Source organism: Vigna angularis, chromosome 7, assembly GCF_016808095.1.
Source record: "Vigna angularis cultivar LongXiaoDou No.4 chromosome 7, ASM1680809v1, whole genome shotgun sequence".
Lineage (NCBI taxonomy): Eukaryota > Viridiplantae > Streptophyta > Magnoliopsida > Fabales > Fabaceae > Vigna > Vigna angularis.
The window spans coordinates 26359336-26384984 of NC_068976.1; the positions used below are offsets into that span (position 1 = coordinate 26359336).

At 32.0% G+C, this 25649-nt stretch overlaps 1 protein-coding gene across 1 annotated transcript; it reads left to right on the forward strand.

Moving 5' to 3' along the window:
• The first annotated feature begins 10715 nt into the window (after positions 1–10715).
• On the forward strand, positions 10716–11274 carry LOC128197921 (protein RSI-1-like). Its single transcript, XM_052880775.1, has 3 exons — positions 10716–10835; positions 10912–10945; positions 11036–11274. Exons 1-3 carry the CDS (start codon positions 10752–10754, stop codon positions 11215–11217), a joined length of 300 nt encoding a protein of 99 aa, XP_052736735.1. The 5' UTR covers positions 10716–10751; the 3' UTR covers positions 11218–11274.
• The last annotated feature ends 14375 nt before the right edge of the window (positions 11275–25649 follow it).

The following is a 25649-nucleotide window of genomic DNA, read 5'->3' on the forward strand; positions in this document are numbered from 1 at the left end:
AAACAAATTTGTACTGAACCCTAAACTCAACATAAAGATTGACTTTAACCTACAATGGGGGACCACACACAACACCCATAATGGGGGACAACAACAAACAGAGATAGTAGTTCATGGGGGACCACAACAAAAGCAAACACACACACGAAGCAAACACACACACCAAAGCAACCATAAACCCAACGAAAGCAATGTACACGTACCTTCGAATGGAACTTCGAATGGAACCCACTTCGCACTTCCAAATCACCGAACGCTTCCAAATCACCAGACGCGCTCTGCTTTCAAAAGCCCCAATCGCACTTCGTTCACAAATAGAAATACCCTAAATGAATTCTGATTTTAATTCTTTAGTGTACAAATACCCTAAATACAAATCACCAAACACGTCACAACCACTACTGTGACTCATTTGCCACGTTTTACTTCTTTAGTGCCAAATAATCAGCCACTTAACGCAGTTAGTGTGTATTTAACGGAGATGACTACATTGACACAAATATTTCCAATGTTTGGATTCAATTGACACTTTTACACCACGTGAGGATGACAATGAAACTTTTTTAAAAATGAGGATGAATTTGACACAATTCAACCAAAGTGGGGACAAAGGAAGCAATTAAACCTAAAATAAATTAAAGGAGCTGTAATTTAGGTTTTGGGCATCCATTTCCAACATCTCTAATATCGTCTTACCTAAACACAAATAATATTACTTTCTTCTATAGAAATAATCATCTTTTAATGATTATGTACATTTTTTAATATTTTTAATTAATTCTATCTTTTAAGTATGATTTTTTAGTTTAATTGTTTTTTTTTTTTAATTTAACCATCCTTTTTATTTTTAAACAAAAATAATTATCTAAAATAAAAAAATTATTTAAGAAATAAATAAAAACTGTCAGGCCTCGTTAAATGCACCAAAACCCCACCTATTAAATCCCATTAAATGCACCCCAAAACCCTGCTCAGGTGTCTTAAAAACGCACTCACAAACTCTGACGCACAATTGCCAAGTGTCAAAATGGAACATTCTGAAGTCAGTGAGTGGAGGGCAGGTGTCAGCAGAAGAGCGCACGACCGTTTTGACGTGGGGCAAACAAAAATGATTTCTGAAAAACCTGCCACACTCTTCTGCACGCACTGTCTTCCTCCCCAAATTCTGAATATCCATTTTCTCCTCCTTCTCTCTAGAAACATCTTCCTTCTCTCTACTGAAACTTACCTTTTCTCTTCTCCGTTCATCATTCAGAAACCATAGAAGTACTCTCGACGCCGTAAGCTTCAATTTGGACCGAACAGATCCAGATTCTGAAATTGGTAAGTTTCTCGACCTTAGCCGTTCGTTTCTGGGTTACATGCAAAACCAAGTTTTGGTTGCATGCAGGGGCATAATCTAAATTCTTCCTTATTTTTATGGTTAGACTTAGTCGGAGGAATTAAGAAATCGTTGAGGGTAGAAAGCTGTAGTTGGACGAATCAAAATCATACTCTTAGGACGTTCACCACTGATCCAGGTAAGGGATGCTTATTTGATTTAATTCGCATGTTTGTCTTGTACTGTATGAACGTTATGTGTGTCGCATGAAGTATGATCTGTGTTACTTGATTTTTGGTATATGATTATGATTATGAGTTGATGCATGAGAAAAATGAAATGGACTATGATATGAGTATTTGAAAGTATGAAAGTTTATTCTGAGAAATGAGTTTAATGTAAATGAAACTTTGAATATGAATTTCCTATGATAATGAACGTTCGTCATTGAACGGTCCTTGACCGTTCGGTGTTGTTAGTAAACTTCTTTGAACCTAGTTGAGGACGAACGCCCTCTTGCATTAAGTGCTACGTTTGAGCGTTCGGCCAAAACGTAGATATCCTGAGTGTTGTGTGAGGAATTGAGAAACTTGTAAACATAACTGGATATTTAGTCATCCTGAATTTTATCTTCACTATCCTATATTACTCTTATTACTTTTTCTATTTTGAGTTCAAATCAACGATGGGTCTCGACCCAAAGCGTACGTTATGAGTGGCACTCGGTCTTATATCGAACGCTCGTCCTTGCCTTTAATTACCAAATGAATGGAAATAGCGTTCGTCCAAATTTCAGTAACTCCGTGTACCACGTTCGGTCATTGACTGGCAGTCGGTTTCTATAATTGAATTATTCTCGGTATGGTCATTTAATCGTCTTGAGGTATCTTTATCTATTTGGATTCGGCCTAGAGCCTTTGAACTTAACTTATTCTGAGTATTGATCGGATCGTTCTAGAGTCAGTTCATTCAACTGATTCGAGTGGTAATGACTTTCGTCATTTGATAGGTGTCGGTTTTATTCTGTTCTGAAACGAGAATTTCTCGGTCTCAGTTTTAACGTTCGTCCTCGTTATGAAGAGGGCTGAACGCTCGTCATTTTACGAATTGGGAACGGAAGATGAAAATGATATTAAAGTGAAAAATTATAAAGAATGAACAGTATATGAGATGAAATTATGGTTGTGTATTTTGAACGAGCGTTCCAGGGAGGAACGACTCTTGGATGAAAGTTGAGATTTGTAAAGTATGAATGTGGTAAGCTTAGCTGGCGGTTCATCCTGATGTTCCGTGAGTGCTCGTCCTCAAGTAGAGGGGAGTATGTCATGTGTGGGAACGGCAGGAGGTCCTAGTCCATAACTGTAACTTGGACGGAACGGACTAACCTCGGGTGGTAGCTGATGAAAATTCCAGTTACCATATCACCGGGTGCACGAACGTCGTAGCTACACAGAATTCATATAGTCCGGACAGTCAGTCTAGTATCAGGAATTAATTGAGTTAAGGAATTGATTGAATTATATGTTGTGAATTATTGGATATGTTTGATGTGCCATGAAATGCATGTTATTACTTGAATTAAATTCAATAAGCTTACCCTTCGTTTTTCCTTGTGTTGTCTCGTCCTTGTACGTCCGTCTTGTCATTGCAATGATCATCCGTGTGGATGTGAGCAGATGGAGAGGCGTTGCTTGAAGAGACGCTTGAAGAAGGAATCTTAGAGGAAGAAAATCTCGTCGATGTTGAAGTGAAGGCCGAACAGTAGTACGTTCGGTTGTTTGTCTAGTTTAGTTAAATTAGAGTACTGTATTAGAGAACATTATTAATGGTTTTCATTATGTTGTTGGATTAATGTTAGATAAAATATATTTGTCCGAAAGATAGATTTTTTTTTTATGAAAACAAAAAGTTATATTTGTAAGAAGTGATTAAGTTATGTTAATAATAATTTGACTTATAGTTTATTAATAATCATGATTAGTTACATTACATGTGACATGAGATTCATTGTTGTATGAAATTCTTGCAACATAAACCCATGACTAGTTTTGCAGCACCAAGTATAGATTAAAATTATTTAGAAATTTTGTTTTAATATGCAGGTGAATAAGTTTCAATAAATATCAATTAAATTATTTTAAAAAAAATCTTTAAAGACAAAAACTACCAGTCAGTTAGAGTAAAACATGTTCATTTTAAAAATTATATTTGTAGACGGACACAAAATTTGACCTGTTGTATATTTTAAATTACGTCTAATTAAAAATAACTTGTAAGAAGAAAATAGTCACATAGTTCATTAAAGGCATTGATTTAATATACATCTAGCAAAATCAATATAATAAAACGTTAAGAAAAACAATATATTACTATTATAACAATACTTATATACGACCTTAATAAACTAATAATTTCATAATTTTTGGTTTGAAAGGTTTTTAAGTTTCTAAATCACAATTTTGAATATTGTCATATTCATCAAGTATTATATTATCCAATATTTTATTTAATTCGTGGTATAAAGAGTGTTTGATAGAACTCGTAACGTGTAAACACTTGATGAATACATTAAACCCTTACTTTATATAATGATTAATTTGGTTTATTGTTTTAGTATGGAAGGTCGAGAAACTACCTCTTCATATCTTATCACTTCTCTTTATTTTGTTTTATTATTCTTTTATTTTTACCAAGTCTTCCACAATAGAGTTTAAATCCAAACTAGTAAAGGTTTCTGACCGCTCAAATTAGTTTTTAGGTAGTAATTGGTTGTTATAGTTTAAGTATTAAATATGAATTACTTACCTACTTACGACATAATACCTATTAAGTATGTTTTTATCTTGTTAATAAAAAAAATAGACCATGAGACCGAATGGTTGCTAAGTAAAGTTAGACGGTTCGACTAGTTGTAGTTTTTAGGCTTAAATGCTTACTTCGTCTTTATGTTAAGAGGTGAATTTCTCTTTAATACTCGGTTTTAAAAAGGAATCTATTGAGTTCCAAAGTTGTAAAAATTGTATCAATTAGATCTCTTCCGTTAAATTGGCATAAACGAAGTTAACTTCCAGGTGACGTGACAAAGGAATATGCACTTTTTCTTCTCTCTCCTATACTTTTCGTGCAATGTCTCAGCTTTTTCTCTCTTTTCTATATCTTTATTAAATATTTTTTTTCTCTCTCTTCCTCTAAAGCTTATCTTTTCGAACACAAATTCACTCATTATTCAAAGTAGTAGTCTGGTTCATCCAACCGTTCGGTGTTCTCCTCATGCTCCCACTGCTTGTGACCATTCGGTCCCTGCTGCTCCCACTGCATGTGACCGTTCGGTCCCTTCTGCTCCCACTGCATGTGACCGTTTGATCCTGCTGCTCTCACTGCCTGTGACCGCTCGATCCCTTCTGCTCCCACTGCATGTGACCGCTCGATATTTTGTTTTGTTTACAAGTTGCAGTACCCACCCGATTGCGTCGTCGTCAACTTCCTCTGCCCCTAGGTTTACGACGTGGTAAACAATCTCTGCATCCCCAGACTCGCCTTCAACGGCTTCTCCCTCTTCACCGTGGCCGCCATGGAGTCCGTGAGATCGAATCCCGAACTTGTTTTCGACGCCGGCCCTTTCGTGATCCCTCATTTTCACCACTGCATCACCTTGTGCTCCAGACCACCAAAAGGGGTCACCGCCTTCATGGAGAGGCTTCTGGAAACAGAGATGAAGAGCGACGATCTCATCGTGAAAAAATTCGTGGAGCTTGACGGAGAAGAGTACATCCAGTACTACGAGAAAGGCAAGGACCACAAAGCCTGACATCTTGGGCCAACATGTCTGGCCGCGAAAGTCAGTGAAGAGAGGGGCGAGTGACTCCAGTCCGACAAGATCTAGTCGAGGTGGATCCGCGTCGTATCTCGTCGGGATCGTTGTGAGATCCGCCTTAAAGATTCGAACTTCGGTGAGCTCTTCGCTGCGTCACATTCTTGGAGTTGACCGTTGCGAGGACCAACCCCGCCGTTGGAGTCACAGTCTCGGAGTCTTCAAGTTCAACTCTGTATTGGGTAACCTCGGCCGGTGGAATTCACGGTGAGACTGACGGTGTGGATACCCAATGAGAATGTGTGCATTGGAGAAACTCTGTATTGGGTAACCTCGGCCAGAGCATACAGTGTTGTGGGATATGATGTTAGGAGAAATGGGTGGAGGGAATTGGGTGTGCCCATGGCTGAAAAGGGTTGGCTGGAAGTGGTTGCTTGGTTCTGGCATGGTGGCTTGCAGAAGGGTTGGCTGGGAATGGGTATCGGGGAGAGAAAAAGAGAGAGAAAAAAAGATGGCAGCAACAGCAGAGGAAAGAGAAAAAAAATGCAGCAAGGTCAACACGGAGTTAACTCCGTTTATGCTAATTTAGTGAAGGAGACTTCATTTATACAATTTTTACAACTTTGGGACTCAATAGATTCATTTTTAAAATCAGGTATTAAACAGAAATTCACCTCTTAACATGGGAACGAAATAAGCATTTAAACCTAGTTTTTATAAGAATTGATTTCCTTGATGATTGACCAACTGGTAGGCATACATCGCTCCGTTCATACAATATATTTATTATTTATTTTCACTCTAACACAAAAAAAGATAAAGAAAACTTTTTATTTTAAAATTTAAAAGAAAATATTTATTCATAAGATGCAAAATTTATATAAATTTTTTTTCATGAAAATCAAGAACTGAAAGTAGTTTGTTTTTTTCAAATGATTTACTTACAACGTTGTTTAATTGTAAATACTACCTTCTTATCAATATTCCACATAAACTATTCAAATCTTTTAACAATCAAGTCATATTTTCAGTTATATTTGTATTGATACGGATACTTCCTTCAATTAACCAGCTGGAATTGCTCACTTGGTTAGAGCGCGTGGCTCTTAACTACAAGATCGGATGTCCAGTCCCTACTTCTAGCGATTTTTAATATGTTTTTTTATTAAATTTCCCATATCAAGTTGTTAAAATGTAAACTGATTCTAATGATCTTTTTTATACTTTTTAATGTTACCTGCGGCGAAAATACTTTAACAAAATGGTTATATATTTTACAAAAATTATTACAACATATCAACCATTTTTTTTATATTATAATTTTTGTTGATTACTTTCATACCTCTTCTTTTTTACATATATAATTGTTCATTGTATTGTTTACTTTTACTATAGATTTCGGAATTATATTTGACCGAGTTTAATTTTGTAAGATCTTGAAAAATCAACTCTGCAAAACCCTCTGCACATCGTAGTTAATGCACATCACGTCACTGCTCAGACCATTAAAATTCACTCACTAATCTGATACACCACTGCCAAGTGTCACAAATGGAATGTTCCGAAATTTGTAGTGGAAGACAGGTGTCCGTGTGTGAGAGAACGTCCGTTTGACTTGGGAAGAAAACCAATTTTCTGAAAAACCTTCTTCCCACTCTCTGCATGCACTCTTCTTCTTCCTCAGAACTCAACTTTTCATTTTCTCCACCTTCTCTCTAGAAAGCCTTCAACTTCTCTCTACTGTTACTCACCCATTTCTTCTCCGTTCAACATTCAGAATCGTAGGAACGTTCCCTGCGTCGTGAGCTTTATCCTGGACCGAACAGCTCCAGATTCTGAAAAACCGGTAAGTCTCTCGACTTAGACGCTCATTTCTTGATGACATGCGAAACTAAGATTCAGTTGCATGCAAGGGTATAAACTAAGTTCTCTGAGTTTTCTTTTGGTTAGACTTAGTGGAAGAACGTAAGAAAAATCGTGGAGGGTAGAAAGCCATAGTTGGTCAAGTCAAAGTCATACTCTTAGGACGTTCATTACTGATCCAGGTAAGGGAAGCTTATTAATTTAATTGATACTTGTATGTTGTATGCAAGCATGATATGAACTGAATGTTTGAGATGTATGCTGATTGAGTATGCATGAACGATCGCTGTTGTACTGAATGAATAGAGTATATGTTGATTGAAATGTATGTTTATTATTGATACGTATGAATATGAGATGAGTTATTACTTGGAAGTATGAATGATTAATGTGAATCATATAAAGTTTGTAAATTGATATGAAGTTATAAAGTATGAACTGATATGTTGAAACTTGATAATTGAAATAGACGAAAATCTGAAATATGAAATCCTTACTATGATAAAATACGTTCGTCATCGTACGGTCTTATACCGTTCGGTTTCTAGTAAAATGCTTAAAAAGGAATCCTTTCATTTGGAAAGATTTCTGATCGAGAACGAACGTCCTGTGAAATACTATGTTTGAGCGTTAGGCTCAACCTAGTCTTACCGCATACCTTAAATTAAATAATAAAATATTCCACACTTATACTTTAAAATGAGTAACGCTCGGTCTTATACCAAGCGCTCGTCATAAGTAGCGCTTAGTCTTATACTAAGCGTTCGTCCTCATTAGTACTCGGTCTTATACCAAGCTTTCGTCCTAATTAATTATCGGTCTTATATCTAGCGTTCGTCCTAAGTAGTGTTCGGTCTTATACCGAACGCTCGTCCTTACCTTTGATTCTAAACGGGCGTAAATAGCGTTCGTCCAAATTATTAGTAAATGTATATTATCGCGTTCGGTCATTGACTGGCAGTCGATCCCTTTAAACAAATTGTTCTCAGTATAATTAATTATTTGTCTTGTTGTATCTTTATCCATTTGGATTCGGCCTAGAGTCTTTGTACCTAAATTATTCTGAACATTGATTGTATATCTCTAAGAGTCGGTTCATTCAACTGATTCGAGTAGTAGTGACGTTCGTCATATAAGTATGTGTTGACTTATTCTGATTGGCAACAAGTCTTTTTAAATCTAGTCTTTAGCGTTCGTCTTCGTTCTTCATAAGTATGAACGTTCGTTATTTTATGCCTTTAAAACTAAAGATAAAGATGATGATAAATTATAAGATTTTGAAGTGTGAACACTATATTGAGTGATTATACGATTATGGATTTTGGACGAGCGTTCCAAGGAGGAACGACTCATATATATTGAATATTGGATTTGGTAAAGTATGACTGTGGCTATGCTAAGGCTGGTTGTCCATCCTGATGTTCCGTGAGTACTCATCCTCATGTAGAGGGGGTATGTCATGTGTGGGAACGGCAGGAGGTTCTTAGTCCATAAGTTAACATGGGCGACGTGAGAACGGACTAACCTCGAGTGGCAGCTGTTGAGTGTATCCCAGTTACTACATCACTCGGGTGCAAGGACGCCTGTAGCTACGCAGATTCATACAGTCCGGACGGTCGGTCTAGTATATCTATTCCGTATGATGTTATATTGAATTATGTGCTTGTGTAGATCGAATTGTTTATTTTATATGTTGATGTATAAATTAAATTACATAAGCTTACCCTGTCGTTTTCCTTGTGTTGTCTGTTGTCTCTGTACGTTCGTCCTGTCGTTGCAATGATCATCGGTGTGGATGTGAGCAGATGGAGGTGCGTCCCTGGAAGAAATGCTGGAAGAAGAAAATTTGGAAGACGCTAATCTGGTTGAAGTGGAAGTTAAAGCCGAGCCCTAGAGCGCTCGTTAAGTTTTAGTTGTTAGTCGTTCGGTTTTGTTATTTTCACGTTCGGTTAACGTTTTGTAAAACCGTTCATCCTTGAACCTTTCTTTACTGCTGTGTTTGTATTTAACTCTGTAGTTTAGCCGTTCGGCTTTGGAAGTTTAGTTAATGTTAAAACTGCACTGTTTGATTATTAAATGTAATTAATTCTAATTACGGTAATTACTGTGTTTTGGGATGTTACAAATTTCATGATTAAATTAATTGTTGCAAATAGGGATTTATATTATGCTTAAATTAATGGTTGTCAATAGAAGATTAATAGGATAAAAATATTTTTAATATTCTTATAATAATTAGATTTTTTTTAGATTTTTATTTTTATTTTTTTATACTGTTGGTTATTACAAACAGAGATAATTAACAAGAATGTAAATGGTATGATTGATATTAATTAAATAATCCTATCTTTTTATGTTAGTATAATAGTTTCTCAAATTTTGATAACTATTAATTTCTGTTGTTTTGTTAATTATCATCATTACTATCATAGAGTTAAGGTTAGAGGTGAGACAGAAAGGTGTGTTCACCAAGGTTTATTCTCCCTTCGTTCTCTCATTTGTTTAATAACAAGGTTGTTAAGTTCCTGTAATGTAATATTTATCAATTGTGAAAATATTGTGCATCTTATCTTTTATATATATATATATATATATATATATATATATATATATATATATATATTGTTATCTTATCTTTTATATATATATATATTGTTATCTTATCTTTTATATATATATATATATATATTGTTATCTTATGTAATCTCTTAAAATATAAAAAATACTATCGTATATATAATTAAAATATCTTATTAAAGTATGTCATTTTTTATAAATAAAATTTTTTTTCATTAAAATTTGGTACACTTTATTTAATATATTACTTAAGTTAGTATATATATATATATATATATATATATATATATATATATATATATATATATATATATATATATATATATATATATATATATATATGATAAAGTGAGTAAGTTTTCATTTAATTTTATTCATTCTGATTTTTAAGGACTTATTTTAGAATCTATTTTTAGATAAAATTGTTTTGTTATTTTTATTAATGTTTGTATATTATCAAAAGAATTAGCCAGAAAAAAAATATTTAGAGTTTCTTTTTTTGTATTAATTCGTTTGTTTTCTATAAATGGCCTGTCTCCTTTAACACAAGATTTTGAGATGGGTGAGGTTATTTCAGCCGAACTTATTTAATTCAAATTTTCTAAATTCTTATAGTTTTTTTTTTCATCCTAACACAAATGTAGTAGTGTCAACTACTTTGAAATGAAAACTTGACAAAATTTAAGAATTAATATGCGTGTGTGTTTATAATATATAGTGTATTCTGTTTTTCTTTAGGGTAATTTATTATTGAAAACTTGTAGATTAATCTCTAAGACAGATATCTCAAAATACATATTAGTGTACAATTTCCATGGTTTAGTGGTAAGTTTTGCATTTTGGTTTAGAAGAATCCTGGCTTTTATCATATGTAATATTGTTCTTTGGTTATGGGATACAAATATCCATTAATTATTGTCGCGGAATTAATGCATTCGGTAACAGTAAAGTGCATGTTCACTCACATGTTGGTGAGTTGACAAAAGAGAATAAAAACAAACACAAGAAAAGATATGGCGCTGTTTTCGCTCACTTTATCATAAAACTTTTTCCAATCAGCCTTTTCAACGCCTTAAACAACGGGATTCATTATTAGGTTTCGTATTCGGTTGTGTTATTCCTATAAATATCCCTCCAATTCCTAACAAAGAAATAAGAAAAGCTTACATTCATATAGCCATGGCAGCAGCTTCCTATTACAGCCCCATGATGGTTGCCCTCTCTCTGCTTCTTCTGTTGGTCTCATTCTCGAGTGTAGCTCAGGTACATTAGATTACATAATGTAGATAAGCAGAATGATTAAATCTCTGACAAGTGTGTATGTGATGTTTGAATTCAGGCTTATACGCGCAGCGGAACACTTGGGCCTTCAGGTATGGAGTGGTGAAAAAGGATGATGTTGGTTTTGGGTTAATTTGTATGATGATGATGATGATAATGATAAATATGCGATTGAATAACAGATTGTAAACCGAAGTGCACATACCGTTGCTCGGCAACTTCACACAAGAAGCCATGCATGTTTTTCTGTCAGAAGTGTTGTGCCAAATGCCTATGCGTTCCTCCTGGTACATACGGCAACAAGCAACTTTGCCCTTGTTACAACTCCTGGAAGACCAAGGAAGGACGACCCAAATGCCCTTAAACCCATCATACCTTCTTTCGCAGATTCTACTTTCTGTTCCTACAATATATATATATATATATATATATATATATATATATATATATATATATATATATATATATATATATATATATATATATATATAGTCTTAACTCTCCCTTCAGGGTTGAGGGACTCAACGAGATCTTCACTTTGATTCTCTTCATTCATATTTTTGTCAACTTCAACAGGAACACACTGTTTAGAAGACAAATCATTTTTTATTTTCTTTTTTTTATCAATCAAGCACTCAAGGTAATTGGTTCTTGACACCACTTTCTTAACAAATAAACCTTTATGTGAATATAAGTATATATCAAAAGACAATTTTTATCTAATAACCAATACAATAAACTCATTATCCTTACATTTTAAAAGTCATACCTAAACAATTAATTAACCATAAAACAACTTATTTAATTTTGTTACATTTAAATTTCACTAACAAATATAAAATTTATTTGTATACTAAAGTAAATCTTATTTAACATTTTTAATACCTTCAACACTCATTGGTAAAGTCTATTATTATTCTTTCAGCATTTAAAAGTTTGTAGTTTTTTTTTCTTATTATAAATACAACATCCACCTAATATAAAACTTAGTAATATAATGACTAAATTTATGATATGTAAGATGTAACATCCTAAATTATAATTTTAATATTATAAAAGAAATTATCACACATTTCATAGTTGAGAAGAGTCAACTATCAAAGGACATAAAAAAATGATTATAGTTATCCGGAATATAGTCATAATTCAAACTTTTATATACAAGAGTTTCTAATTCTAATATCATCTAAACTTGTAACTAAAGATTGAACAAAAATATCACAAATTAAAACTATACTAGGCTAACGAGCTATACATCTATGTTTCGGTGGGGTTTGTGAGACCGAGACACTAACCTTCGACTTGTGTGCTTCGCTTGTACGTTCTAGTTTAGATCGATTGGTTGTCACTTTGGACAGGAGGGGGAGGTACCTGCAAAAGACACTCCGACACTCAATTTAGGAGCGGTTTAATGAACTGGTTTATATTTGATTATCATAGATCAATGTGTCTTTACCTAGGCATTAACCCTATATTTATAGGGCTTATAGCAATCAAGCTCATTAATTCATATTTGATATGACAATAAATCCAATAACACTTGCTAATATACCTGCTAACTGTCCATTAATACCATATTATTGTTCAATATGACATGTCAATCACTCATAAATAGCATATATTCGCATTTAATATGGTCATTAAATGTATTAATTGGTCATTAATGATATTTACCTTTCCTGATTGGTGTTTGTCTGACAGTCGGTTGGTTGCCTGTTTTGGCTCTGAATTCTCCTTAGCCAATCGGTCACTAGGTATTGTACAATCTACATTCTTTACTCCCAGCACCTGCTCAACTGAGACTTTTTTCTCTGTTCAGACCAATTAAGTGATTATTGCCAAGGAGAAAATCAAACAAAAACACAAACAACAACACAATGCTAGAACTTTCTCTTCTATCATACATACATACTCTCACAATTGGGTGCTTGAACACCACCTTGGTGTAGCTGAGTGCTAAAGTTCTTGGCTTTTTGGCACTAGGGCACCATTAGGCACCGCTGAGCGTCACACCAGAAGCTTTAGAAACTCCTTAATTTGATCCAGATACCCCCAAAACTCATTCTAATGACCCAACTTGTATCTTTAACAATAAAAATATATTTGGAACATGTTCATCTTTCAAATTTGATACTAGTTGGCTCACTTGGTTAGAGGATTGACCTATTGGATAAACCTAGCTATCCAAAAACACCCAAATAAGATTTTACACTCCATTAACCAGATTTTAGTGAACTAATTAGTTATACAAGTTTTAAATAACCTACTAACAGGTCCTTGACCTTAGTTTTACTCATTCAACCCCCACTTCCAATTTTCACATCTTAAAATCCCTTTTTAGATTAAAACCAACATATCATATTTCACTTACTACTTTATCTTCCACCACATCTTTATACTTCATTAAACCTCAAACAACAACTTCAAGGATTCAAGCAAACACAAAGTCACAATCAAACATAGCATTATGATTCAATTAAACATCATTCATTCATCAATACACCATTTTCACTCAACATTCATCATAACATTTAGCTTAGTCAATTAATTATGAATCTCACAGCTTTTCCAACCAACATTCATATTCCTAAACACTAAATTAAAGACATTATTAGTTTTCCTTACCTGGTTAGGAAAGCTCAGAGACGACTCTAGAAAGCAATTACTCTAGCTTGAACTCAGAAAACTCTATTGATACCTACATACCGCCAAAATTTTGATTCAAACAAACCATTAAGACCAATGATCCTCGAAGAACACACACAACCTCAAGAATTTAACATGCGATCAAGAAATTCTTCTCACATGCAAGATGTAACATCCCGATTTTCGGGATGTCCCGATTATGAGTAAAGTTTAAAAGTTTTAAAATCATAATATCATCGCAAAAATCCGCTTATATAATACCAAAATTAGTAAAATAAAAACGAAATAAAATAAACTCGATTACATTGTCTTTAACACTTATAGTACAAAAAATTTAAATAACACAAGTCTTTTTCCCACTCTCGCGCAAGGAAATAAGAGAGCATTCTTCTCCTTCTTCGTTTGATATTTCCATCTCGTGCAAGGAAGATGGTCTGGTGGTGGAGAGAATTGACGTGCGACTCAAGCGTGTTCTCGCCTTCGATGGCGGCTCGCGATGGACTTCCTGGGTCCTTCGTTGCGCAGATAGACCTTCTCCTTTCCAGTTTCTTGTTTTGGCTCGTGATGTAATAGGAGATGGCGTTCTCGTGGTGGTGGAATCGCGGAAGCTTTCCTCCTTCAAAGTAACCCGCGATGTGCGATCAGTGTCATAGTGGCGAGAGAATTTAATTTAATTGAGAATTTGATTTTAATGATTGATTAACGTAATAAATGATCTATTATTTTAGATTGATATTGAATTATATTTATTTATTGTTTGTCATTTATTGGTTGAGTGAAACTCATTGAGCACTTGTTTCGTTTAAAATTACGATAAACTTTGACTGATGATTGGAATGAGTGAGTGTTGGAGTTGGAATGGGTGAGTGTTGGAGTTGTACCTGAACATGTGGTTGATCGATGAGCATAAGAGTGAGGGATAGATTCACTTGTTGTACCTAGTAAATCCTAAGACTATCGACTAGTCGAGATAACAACTTTCTTTAGCCTTGTGTGCAAAAAGGGAGTGCTCGAGTATTGAGCCTTCTTTGTATGGGGTGATTGTGTTTGTCTTGTCCTTGTGTGGCAGGAAACATGTTCCTTAGCCAGGTAGGCGCTCGAGCAGACCTGTAGGAGAGGCTACAAAGGACTTATAGGGGAGGTTACATGTTTGAGGTAGGGTAGAGGAGTGTGACTAATTCTTTTCACTATGGAGTTATGGTATTGTGGAGGCTCATGGTGTTATTGATCATGAAGAAGTTATTTCTAATGGAGGTACATCTGATGATGATTCGTAGTGACGATGTGTTTGGAGACGATGTTGATAAAGATGACGTTGATGGCATAATCATGATATAGTTAATGAGGATGTTGATGATTATCATGGTGTATAAATGATTCTGTTAGTAGGATAGCGTTGTAGATGATGATCATGGTGTATAAGTGATTATGTTAATAGGATAACGTTGTAGATGATTGGTTTGTTATTAAGTTATGTTTGCTTCCTATGTACAAATTTTATTGTTATTAGTTGTGTTTTGGTAGCTTACCCATATTTGTTTGTGTTGTGGTTGTGTGTGTCTTGCGATGATCATATAACTTTTGGTTATACGGGAGCAGATGTTGCAGATGCATGATAGAGACTCGAGAGTGAGAAAAAAACTTGTGTTATTTAAAGTTTTTGTAATGTAAGTGTTAAAGATAATGTAATCGGATTTGTTTTATTTCATTTTTATTTTACTACTTTTGGTATTATATAAGAGAATTTCCGCGATGATATTATGATTTTAAAAATTTTAAATTTTACTCATAATCGAAACATCTAAAAAATCAGGATATTACACAAGAAGGAAACTCAAATAAGAAAAAGGTAAAAACTAACTTATTCCTTTTAGAAAACCGATCGGATAAACTCGTAGATATCATTGTCTTCATCTCTTGAATTGTCAACAAGATGACTCTCGAGTTAGAAAGTTTAGAAAAAAAGGGAGAGAAAATCTAGAAAAGAAGTTATAGAAATATGATACGTATTTATGAAATTCTATTTTTATTATTGCATTATTTATACATTAAAATATTCAATCTTCATTTTATAGGTTATCACATAAAATATTTTATCTAACATTTTCCTTTCTTCATTAGTCATTATTGATTTAGAAATTTAGAAATTGTTATTTAAATTTTTAACACCTTGTCTCCCTCGTTCTCTGCCTCTATCGTGTCCACTGAATTTGTTGGAAGGAGTACTATATAGAAGTTTTCAATATTATTCATAAACTTTTGGGTATTTAATTTTTTATCCATGCACAAGTAGAAAAACTTACCATTCATCAAGTGAAAAACCATGAATATCTTTAAATTCTTTTTTAGCACATACACCAAAATTAAATTTTAGCCAAAGTTTGAAGTAGATTCTCAACCACAATATTTATTTCTTCAATTTAGTCACCTATGTGTACATCTAGTTGACTCAGTCATCAAACGTGAAAAATAATTTGCGATTGATTTCCCAAACTTCACTTGAATTGTTTCACACTCAGCTTAGAGAATGCTTTTTTTTTTTTACTAAATCTATAATATAGTTGGCTGTTTATTTATTGACAATGATTTAAAATACACCAATGAATAACTTAAAGCAAATAGTGTTTTGTATGCAAGTCTTTTAACTTTTCTTTTGATGTGTGTTAAAATCTTTTCACTATTTAAAATGATATTTACTTTTTGAATAGGCATCTTTCATAAAGAAACGAAATTATTCTAAAGTAAAATAAGTACAACATGAAAGTTGTAACGTTTGATATGTAATAACTTCCTAAATATTAGACCACCAGAAACTAATTCAATTAAAAAAATACATAAGTATTATAATAAACTATATATACATTAAAAGTTAAACAATTTCACGTTAACTTTAATAACTGACATTGATAAATAAATATGAGAGAATTTGTATATTTTATAGTTGAAACATATGTTTTGAAGGTTACCTTTATATAACGCTATTTAATATATAAAATAAACTATGTTCATATATAAATTTCTGTACACTTGTTAAAAAGATACATAAGTATTATAATAAACTATATATACATTAAAAGTTAAATAATTTCACGTTAACTTAAATAACTGACGTTTATAAATAAATATGAGTGAATTTGTATATTTTATAGCTTAAACGTATGTTTTCAAGTTTACATTTATACAACGTTATTTAATATATGAAATAAATTATGTTCAAATACACCAATATAAATATTTATTTGTACCATACTTCTTATTAAGAAATAGACTTTAAATCTAACTTAATTACATAAAAAAATAAAATTTGTATTCATTTTACATTTAGATAGATTTTAAACTTAATTTAATTTTACAAAACTTACTTATTTTATACTTATTTATATATTTTAAATTGTTTTATCTTTAATCTATGTGTGACTTTTAATAACATTTTAACATTGTTAAAAAAAATTTAACAATGAATATTTATATTAGAGAATTCTTAAAATTATCCAGACAAAAAAGAAAATGATATATTATTGTAAAATAAATGAGTATTTTTAAATTCATACAAAGTTTAATTATATAAAGAATTAATTTCCACAATTACTTCCAGGTCCTCCAAACTCCAAACTGGAGAACACTTCCTCTGTATGCTTCTTGATAACCATAGTATTTAACACCATAACAACGAGTATTATCAGTAAAGGATGCAGTTTGAGATGGTTTAGGTCCAAAAATGTCTCTTGATGAATCTTGAACCAATACAGATCTAAAGTAGCATGCATGGGTAACGTTACCATCAGGAACATAGCCAGATCCCATGGGAGGACTAGGACTATCAACATTAGCTTTTGTTCTCCCACCCCACCCTACTGTGCGTGCTGACCCCAAGTTCGAGAACATTGCTGGATAATAACCAATGTTTATATTTCCTAAAGTTAACAACCAATTTTTTGTAATTGGATCCTGAAAACAAATGTCAGCTTTTCTGAATAACATATTTATAATTATATTTAGGTTTAAACCTTTCTTGATCCTAATTTTTATATGAAAATTTTAGTTGGGTCATCAATTTTTTCAACTATATTAATTGGGTTATATTTTTTTGTAAAAATTGAATACATCTTATTCTAACCATTAAGTGCTCTCTAACGCGTTAACAGTTAATTAAGAGTCTTTTGACGTGGTTCATCCAAATTTGGTCAGATTCCCTTCACCACCCACTTCACTGGACTCACTCTCCCATGGACCTCGTTGGCGGAGCTTCGTCGACGCAAGTCATTAGCAGACATACCATTGATTGGGTAATTAAAAAGATAAAAACCATTGAGCGAGTCCTCCTCGTCGCGCCTTCATCGTCGATCGTTGCCGCTATGCCGCATCAAACGATCGCTGGCGCTATGCCGCACCGAACGATCGCTGCCGCCATTTGTGAGAGAATTAAATCTGTCATGGTTGAGCAGTGCACCGATGGAAAAAAAGAGCAGAAACAGAACGTGAAAACAATGGCGAGACCTGATGTGCGAACTGTCACTGCTTGTGCCTTCACGACCTGAACCAGGAAGAAACCAAAAAATTGGATTTTCCTTAGGGTTCAGGAGCATTAGGGTTTCAAATTGGGAATTTTCCCAATTTAGATTTCAGATTTTAATTAGGGTTCTTAAAAGAGATTTTCTGGAGGATTAAATTCCAGAAACATAATTGGGATTTTAATTTCCTATTTTATCATAAACGTTAAAGTTTCCCGAATTGGATTTATCATTAATGCTAATTGGTTTGGGTTTCATATCCTGGAGAACCAATTCGATCCACCAAGAAATCAAAAACGGAAGAGCATCATCTTCCTCCATTCATTCATTCATTCATCATTCGTCCCTGCATTTTTCTCCCAACAAAGCTGTTTGAAAAGCCTGGGTGAAAGGAGAGGGTCTAACACCACCAACAACAAGGGAAAATTTTTTGGGATATAATACCAGCTGCAGGAGCAACAATATTTTTGGTAAGTGTTGGAGGAGGGGTCGTGGGAAGTAGCCGCTATGTTTGTGGAGTATATCGATTAGGGATGGGAGGGAGGAGAGGATGCGAGAGAGGTTGCAGAGGTTAGGGTCGGAAGAGAAGACGGCGTGAGACTTGGCTTCGAGGTCGAGGAGCGTGTCAATGGCAGTGCTGGGTGTGAAGGGCTTTGGAAGCTTCTTTGACACCTTCAATTTTGATAAGCCATATCATGATTCTTTAATTTAAATAAAATTTCTATATAATCAAACAATATATGTTAGCATAAACACGTCAGCTATATTTAACGCCTTCAGATAGTACTTAATGGTTAGGATAAAATATGATGTTCATTTTCACAAAAAATATGACCCAATTGATACAGTTGAAAAAATGATGACTCAACTAAGATTTTCATACAAAAATTAGGATCAAGAGAGAGTTTAAACCTTATATTTACTTAAAAATAACGTAATTAAAAAACTAAAATGAATAAAATCATGCATTTAAAAGTCATATTCAATTCTAATTGAAGTGAAATTTGATAGCATGCTTGCTTACCTGAGTAATAACAGTGCGAACCTCATAAGTTACTCCACCATACACAAATATGTTAGGAAAATATCCACCGAGATATTTACTTCTGTCAACTTGAACAAAACCTCGACATCTAACATTCGTGCATCCTGTCTTCTTATAATTATCTGACTGTAATTTTTTAACATCGATTTAAATTTAAACCAATGGAACATGTAGCATAAAAAAACTGAATAATGATATTTAACAAATAAATAAAATTGATTTTTATTCAGAAAGTTTATTATAATCTTCTATCAAACTTTTACCATAGTTTCGAACATCCATTTGTGTAGAGAAAAAGTGGAAAGAGAATATGCATCACCTGTACTTAAAATTTCTTAGAGTATATTATGTTCTTTTCACATATTAAGACTAAATAAATTCGAGTTAAATATATTTTTGTTTCTCAATTATATTATGTAAAATTAAAATTGATTTTTATTCTAAATTTTAGTTCTGTTTGGTTTTTTAACTTTTAAAAACAATAAGTTTATTTGTTTTACGTTAAATGTTTTGTTGAAAGGTTAGATTTTTCTCTTGTTATGATTTTAGAGATATGTTTTCTTAAAGTTATCTGACTAAACAAAATTAAAGTTTTGAGTAAATTTCAGTTTTATGTTATAATTGAATGATCAAAACATATTTAACTAAATAAAATCTAATAATATATATATTCTTACCGTCCATGTTGCAAACAATCGGGTTCTTGTATCACCATTTAATTGTGGATCCACCTATATCAAAGTAAAAGATCAATTAGAAACTTTTTTACGTTCCATTTTGTTTATAGTTTAAAATTATTTTCACAAGAACTAATAAATATATAAATATATGATAAATTCTCTTCATTATAATAAAATAACTATATAGTTCTATTTTTCTTAAGATAGTAAATGTATGGGTATAATACACAAATTAAATGACTTAAATTTTGCAAAGATCATAAGTGCAACCATTATAATTGACATAACTTCAATTTCTTAAAGAAATCAGAAATGAAACAATTATAACTCACATGCCATCCAAGTGCAATTTTGTTGGCGGATTGCGTGGCCCATTTTCAACCCATATATGAGAGATAGATATTTGATTTTTTGTAACATTGTGTGGATTATAAACACTGTTGATTCCGCTAACTTTGTAAAACGGACCCACCTCTGACCTCAGAAATACTTCTGCAAGCTACAAAATTCAATATATTCAAATAATTAATTAACTTCAAATATAATTTAAATGAATAAACAATTAGCTTTGTATAATATATCTTACGTGAAGACCGGGATTCTCTTTAATCAATATATTATCATTTAATAATATTTTTTCTTCAATGAGATCATCTTCATATTTTGTTGTTCTCTGAATTGGAACCGTTCCTATGGGACATTTTTCCTTATCAAGCCCAAACATAGATTCAATTTCTGAATTATTCACACTTGTTTTTTCAATTAAGTTTTCAAAGTTGGGTTTTATCTGTAAATACACAAAAAATAATTTAAAGATTAGAAAAAATATAATCAAAGAAGGGTAAAAGTTAAAACCAAAACATTAGAAAGATTTTAAACTTGAACTTTTTTTTTCTATATAATTAAATATTTTTTATTATTTACCTGTAATGTATGATTCTTTAGTAAAGGATGATGAAGGCTGATTGTTTGTAAATATCAATACAATCAATAATATTTCCAAAGTCTGTCTATAAAATTCAAAATAAAAAAGAATAAAATTAGTAATCATGCATGATACGAAATTGAAAAAAATAATATAAAAAAATATAAAAAATTATCAAATACATGAATAATCTTAATTGGAGAATTCTTGATGAACTTTGATTTTGTCTCAAGCTCCAAATTTCTCTTCAATGTATCTTGAATACCATTAACATTATGACTAATATGAGTAATCGTCAAACATAAACACAAGACAAAAAGAAATATATTAATCATCATTTTCTCAACTCTATCATCTAACAAAATGACTTGATATATATATATATATATATATATATATAAAGAAACAAGTTTTATTATTTTATCCCAAAAAAAAAGGTAAAAAATTATACACATTCTAATCTTCACATCTAATATAATGAATATAAAATTCTTGTCTTATATTCATTTCTAAGTAACATATATATTAGTTCTCATATTTCATATTATTTCATATCAATTAATTAATTTTTATATAAAATATTAATTAAGAAAAAAATTTAAACACAATTAATTTGGTCAATAGAACTAAAAGTTTAAAGGAAGCTTTCAGTTTCCAATATAATTTAATACCGGATTCATAAGTAATAATAATATTAATACTTATAGTTCATTAGTAACTAATGATTTGAATAACTATTGCAATAAATTGTTGAATATATAACTTTCAACAAGGTTTTCAAATTCTAATGAAAATAAAACGGTCAAATAAATGCATAATATACTTGCAAACGTATTTGTGAATTCATTATTGAAATTGATCTTGTCAATAAAAGTAATAAATTTGAAATTTTCTTTACCAATAAAACTGAATACTAAATTTGTAAGTAATAACCGAAAAAATTAAATAATAAAAAATTTTAAATAGAAAAATATAATTTGAATGAAAAAAAAAAAGAAACGGTAAAGAAAAAAGTTTGAAGGTGTGAAAAACAGTAAAAAAAACTTAAAAAAGAAAGGAAAAAAACCCAGATCTTAATGAAGAAAAAGAAGAATAGAAATTGGTTACAGAAAGAAAAAACTTGGAACAAAAATAGTTACTGAAGAAATTTATTTTGCTTGTTGAAAGCCTTAATCATATTCAGACCTATATAATAAAAAAAGTCAGTAAAGTCAATATTTGAACACTTCAAATATTTGAAATCGTAGTTATAAACAACACCAACTTGAACAACTTAAATAAAAATTACAAGAAAGTAAAAAAAACTCAAATTGGAGTGAAGAACATCCAAAGGTTATTAAAGAGAAAGCTTGATGTCATGAGAAAAGAAAAGATGAAAATTGTATTTCTTATTCCATTGTCTAGAGGCCTGTTTGAATCCATATGAAAACTTCAATAACTTGCAAACTTATCCTGGTTTTTCAGTTTTATAGCCAAGAGAAAGAGACATGTATACTTCTTCATCTAGATCCCCATGTAAAAGGGCATTATTTACATCTAGTTGATGTAAATACCAATGTTTGGAAGCTGCTAAAGCTAGAACCAATCTTATTGTGTGAGTTTGACAATAGGTGAAAAAGTCTCAAAGTAATCTAAACCTTGTTGTGTGTAGTCTTTGGCTACTAACCTTGCCTTGTATTGTTAATACTCCCATCAGCATGCCTCTTTATTTTGTATACCCATTTACATTCGATAGGTTGCTTTCCATTAGGTAGATAAGTCAAAACCCAAGTTTTGGTATTTTCTAAAGCTGCAATTTCTTGATCCATGACATTTCTCTAACAGTCATGTTTGATGGCTTGGTTATAGGTTTTAGGTTCACTAACTTGGGAAAGATTAAGAACATATGATTTATGAAGAAATGATAATACATCATATGAGAGATACATGTTGCAATGATAGTCCTGCATATAAGACTTGAACTGAAAAAAAAAAATAATGTTTGACAAAAAAAAAGTAAAAACTTTACAAATGAAAGGAAAAAAATCTTACTAAAATAAAGAAACTTGGTAATTAAATGCCTGGTATCCAGGAAAAATCGGAATAGAAACAAATTTGGAAAAGAATCTTAATCAAAACACCTTAAAACATTTCAAACGATGATAAACTTAACCAAAAAAGCATTGTAGAAAAAGGTTGAAGAAGAAATGCATTATATTTATATTGTGCGCTTCGGTAACAAAAAAAACTTAACAAAGAAAGAAAGAAAAATAAGACCTTACCATATTCAATCAATATCTCACAATAAAAACACGAATTTCAATGACTTTAAGGCTTGCAAGTGAAAAGAGCATTAAACAACTAGAGGATCCCCGACTAGTCGTCTCAAGAGCTAAGCTTGCTCAATGAGCCACACAACTTGTCCAATTAAAATAAATTTAAGGACTCTTTAGAATTTAAGTTTCAGTTGGCGCTTAGTGGCACAAAGCAAGCACAAAGCTCACAACCAGCAGTCCAAGTGTGTCCATCGACACTCGGTTCGCACCCAACAACCTAAACTCCTAGAGCTTAGTAGAAAACAAATTTCACTTATGCTCGATGACCTTGATAGCCTATCCAACGATAGTCAGCATTTTAGAACACTGATGTGTGTATCATATTGGCCCATTGAGTCTTTATGAGTCATTTTACTCTATTCTTATACCAAAATAAGTCTAATTCCATTCAAAATCTTCTTAGGTAACACCAGAAATAACATTTAACGTCATGCGTCTAACGAAAAAAAATCCAACATAAAAAATGACGGATGACAGTTTTATAAATAAAACGACATTATAAAAGTCGGTTAAATGAGCCCTCGACGTCAAATAAGGTATAGGCGTCAACTCCTTCCATTTTCAGACGTTAAATGGTCTGGATACAAGATTGAAAAGTCACTATTTTATTGCCTTTAGACGTCGGCTACAAGCCCCCTGATGTCTAATTTCCCCTACGTCAGAAAATATCTCATTTGGGCGCCAATATTAACTTTTCTTGCCACTTAGACGTCGGCCCCCTCCCCGCAGACCTCAAAAAGGTTTGAAATTACCTCATTTTGGATACCAATATTAATTTTTTTTACCACTTAGACGTCGGCTGGAAAGGGGGGCCAACGCCTTAGAGCACTTAGACGTCGACCCCCGTTCCCAGTCGACGTCAAATACTCTACATTTTTACCCACTCCAGAACGCGAGCACTAGTTAAGCGTTTTCTCTCTCGTTGCATTCAACTTGTTCCTTTGCTTTCTCTCGTTCGCCATTAACGTTCAGGTAATTTTTCTTCCACTTTGCACCGTTTAAATAATTTTACATCGATTATATTACATTTGGAACCATTGTCGTTCATTTGCACCGATTAAAATTCGTTTTCATTGGCTTTTGGTGTAGTTCTTGGGCGAGTTCTAGGACAACTACGACGACAATTTTTGTCTGTTATTGTGTGCATTTTTCTCGTCACCCTCACAACGACACCTGTCTATTCCCTCACCTTCACGATTAGTTTCATTTTTGGGTTTTTATGTATATTAGTTGTTGCATTTTCATTGGTTGTTGCACTTTTAATTGGTTCTTACTACCTCTAAAATTATGGAAAATTTTGTTGTGTATTCTTGTGTTTGATATTGATTTTTCACGGTTTTAGTGGAAGAAGAAAACATTGGCGAATTGTTTTCTAAAAAATAGTCCAAAGATTGACGTATGTTGATAACAAACGTCAATATAATGTCTCCCGCGATGACGTTGGACATTTAACCGACGTCAAAAGCCTAAAATAACATAACGTAAGGATTCAGAGATGACAAAGAGAAAAACAAAGATTTGTTATCAGTAATGTGATCTGTGGTTCCCGAGTCAATAACCAAAGAACCAAGAGAAAAAGATGGACTCAGACCAATAAAAGAAGTTAGAAAGTTATTGATCCTTATACCATTTGAGAAATTTACTGAAAATAATAGAGTCATCAGTAATATCTGATGAAGGATGATCCCTAGTAGGTGATTGTGACAAAGAAACAATCTGAACAATAACAGAAGATCTAGAAGGACGACCATGTAATGCATAACACTTGTAAATCATGTGGCCTAGCTTGCCATAATAGTTACACTTGAGATTCAACATACGTGTTGTTTCTCTTATATTAGATCTTCTGTATAACTATCTTTTGAAAAAGATATTATTTATATTCTTAGTTGTTCTTTTGGTTTTGTAAATATATAATAATTTCATGGTTAGTTTAGATAACTGTATAAATATTTTATATTTTCTTTAAGTTTAACTGTTGTATTTTATTTGCAAAGGTGTTTCCTATTAGTAGCAATACTAATTAAATGAGATATTTATTAATTATTACCAATATTAATAAAACACATAAAAATAATACCTTATATTTTTAATTAAAATAAATATAAATTTAAATATACTTTTATTATATTTCTGATCTGTTTAAAATGTACTAAAAAAATTCATGCTTGTATTAAAATTACATTTATAATAAATTTCTAAATATAGTTAATTTATTTAAAATTTATGGTAAAAAAATAAACTTGTGCGTTTAAAAATTAATTGTCAAACTGAATGTTTTATTATTTATTATATAATTATCTATAATATTGAATTAATATTTTAAATAATTAAAGTTTATATTACTAAAAAATTAAATTTAGGTATTATAAAGTTAATTAAAATATGAATGAGCGTTATCAAAGTTATTAATTTTAATAAAATAAGGTAAGATTTTTATTAAAATGCTTATTTGTGTGAAGTGCTCATTTAGGATTTTCATAATATTCTTCCTTATAAAATAATAATTATTAAATACAAAGATGATAGAGAAAAATTGTAGAGAAATAATAATAATTTTCTCAAAAAGAGGTAATTGCTTTCATTATCCAATTAATTTTCTCACTATATATATGATAGATCATCAAGTCATTTTTGTTATGAGAAGAGAATGATGAATATGTTATTCTTTATT

Excerpts from the sequence above, each read along its gene's own strand:
- LOC128197921 (XM_052880775.1), top strand. The coding sequence starts at position 10,752 with ATGGCAGCAGCTTCCTATTACAGCCCCATGATGGTTGCCCTCTCTCTG. Across the intron at positions 10,836-10,911 it reads CATTCTCGAGTGTAGCTCAG|GCTTATACGCGCAGCGGAAC; the intron begins GTACATTAGATT and ends GTTTGAATTCAG. Across the intron at positions 10,946-11,035 it reads CGGAACACTTGGGCCTTCAG|ATTGTAAACCGAAGTGCACA; the intron begins GTATGGAGTGGT and ends ATTGAATAACAG.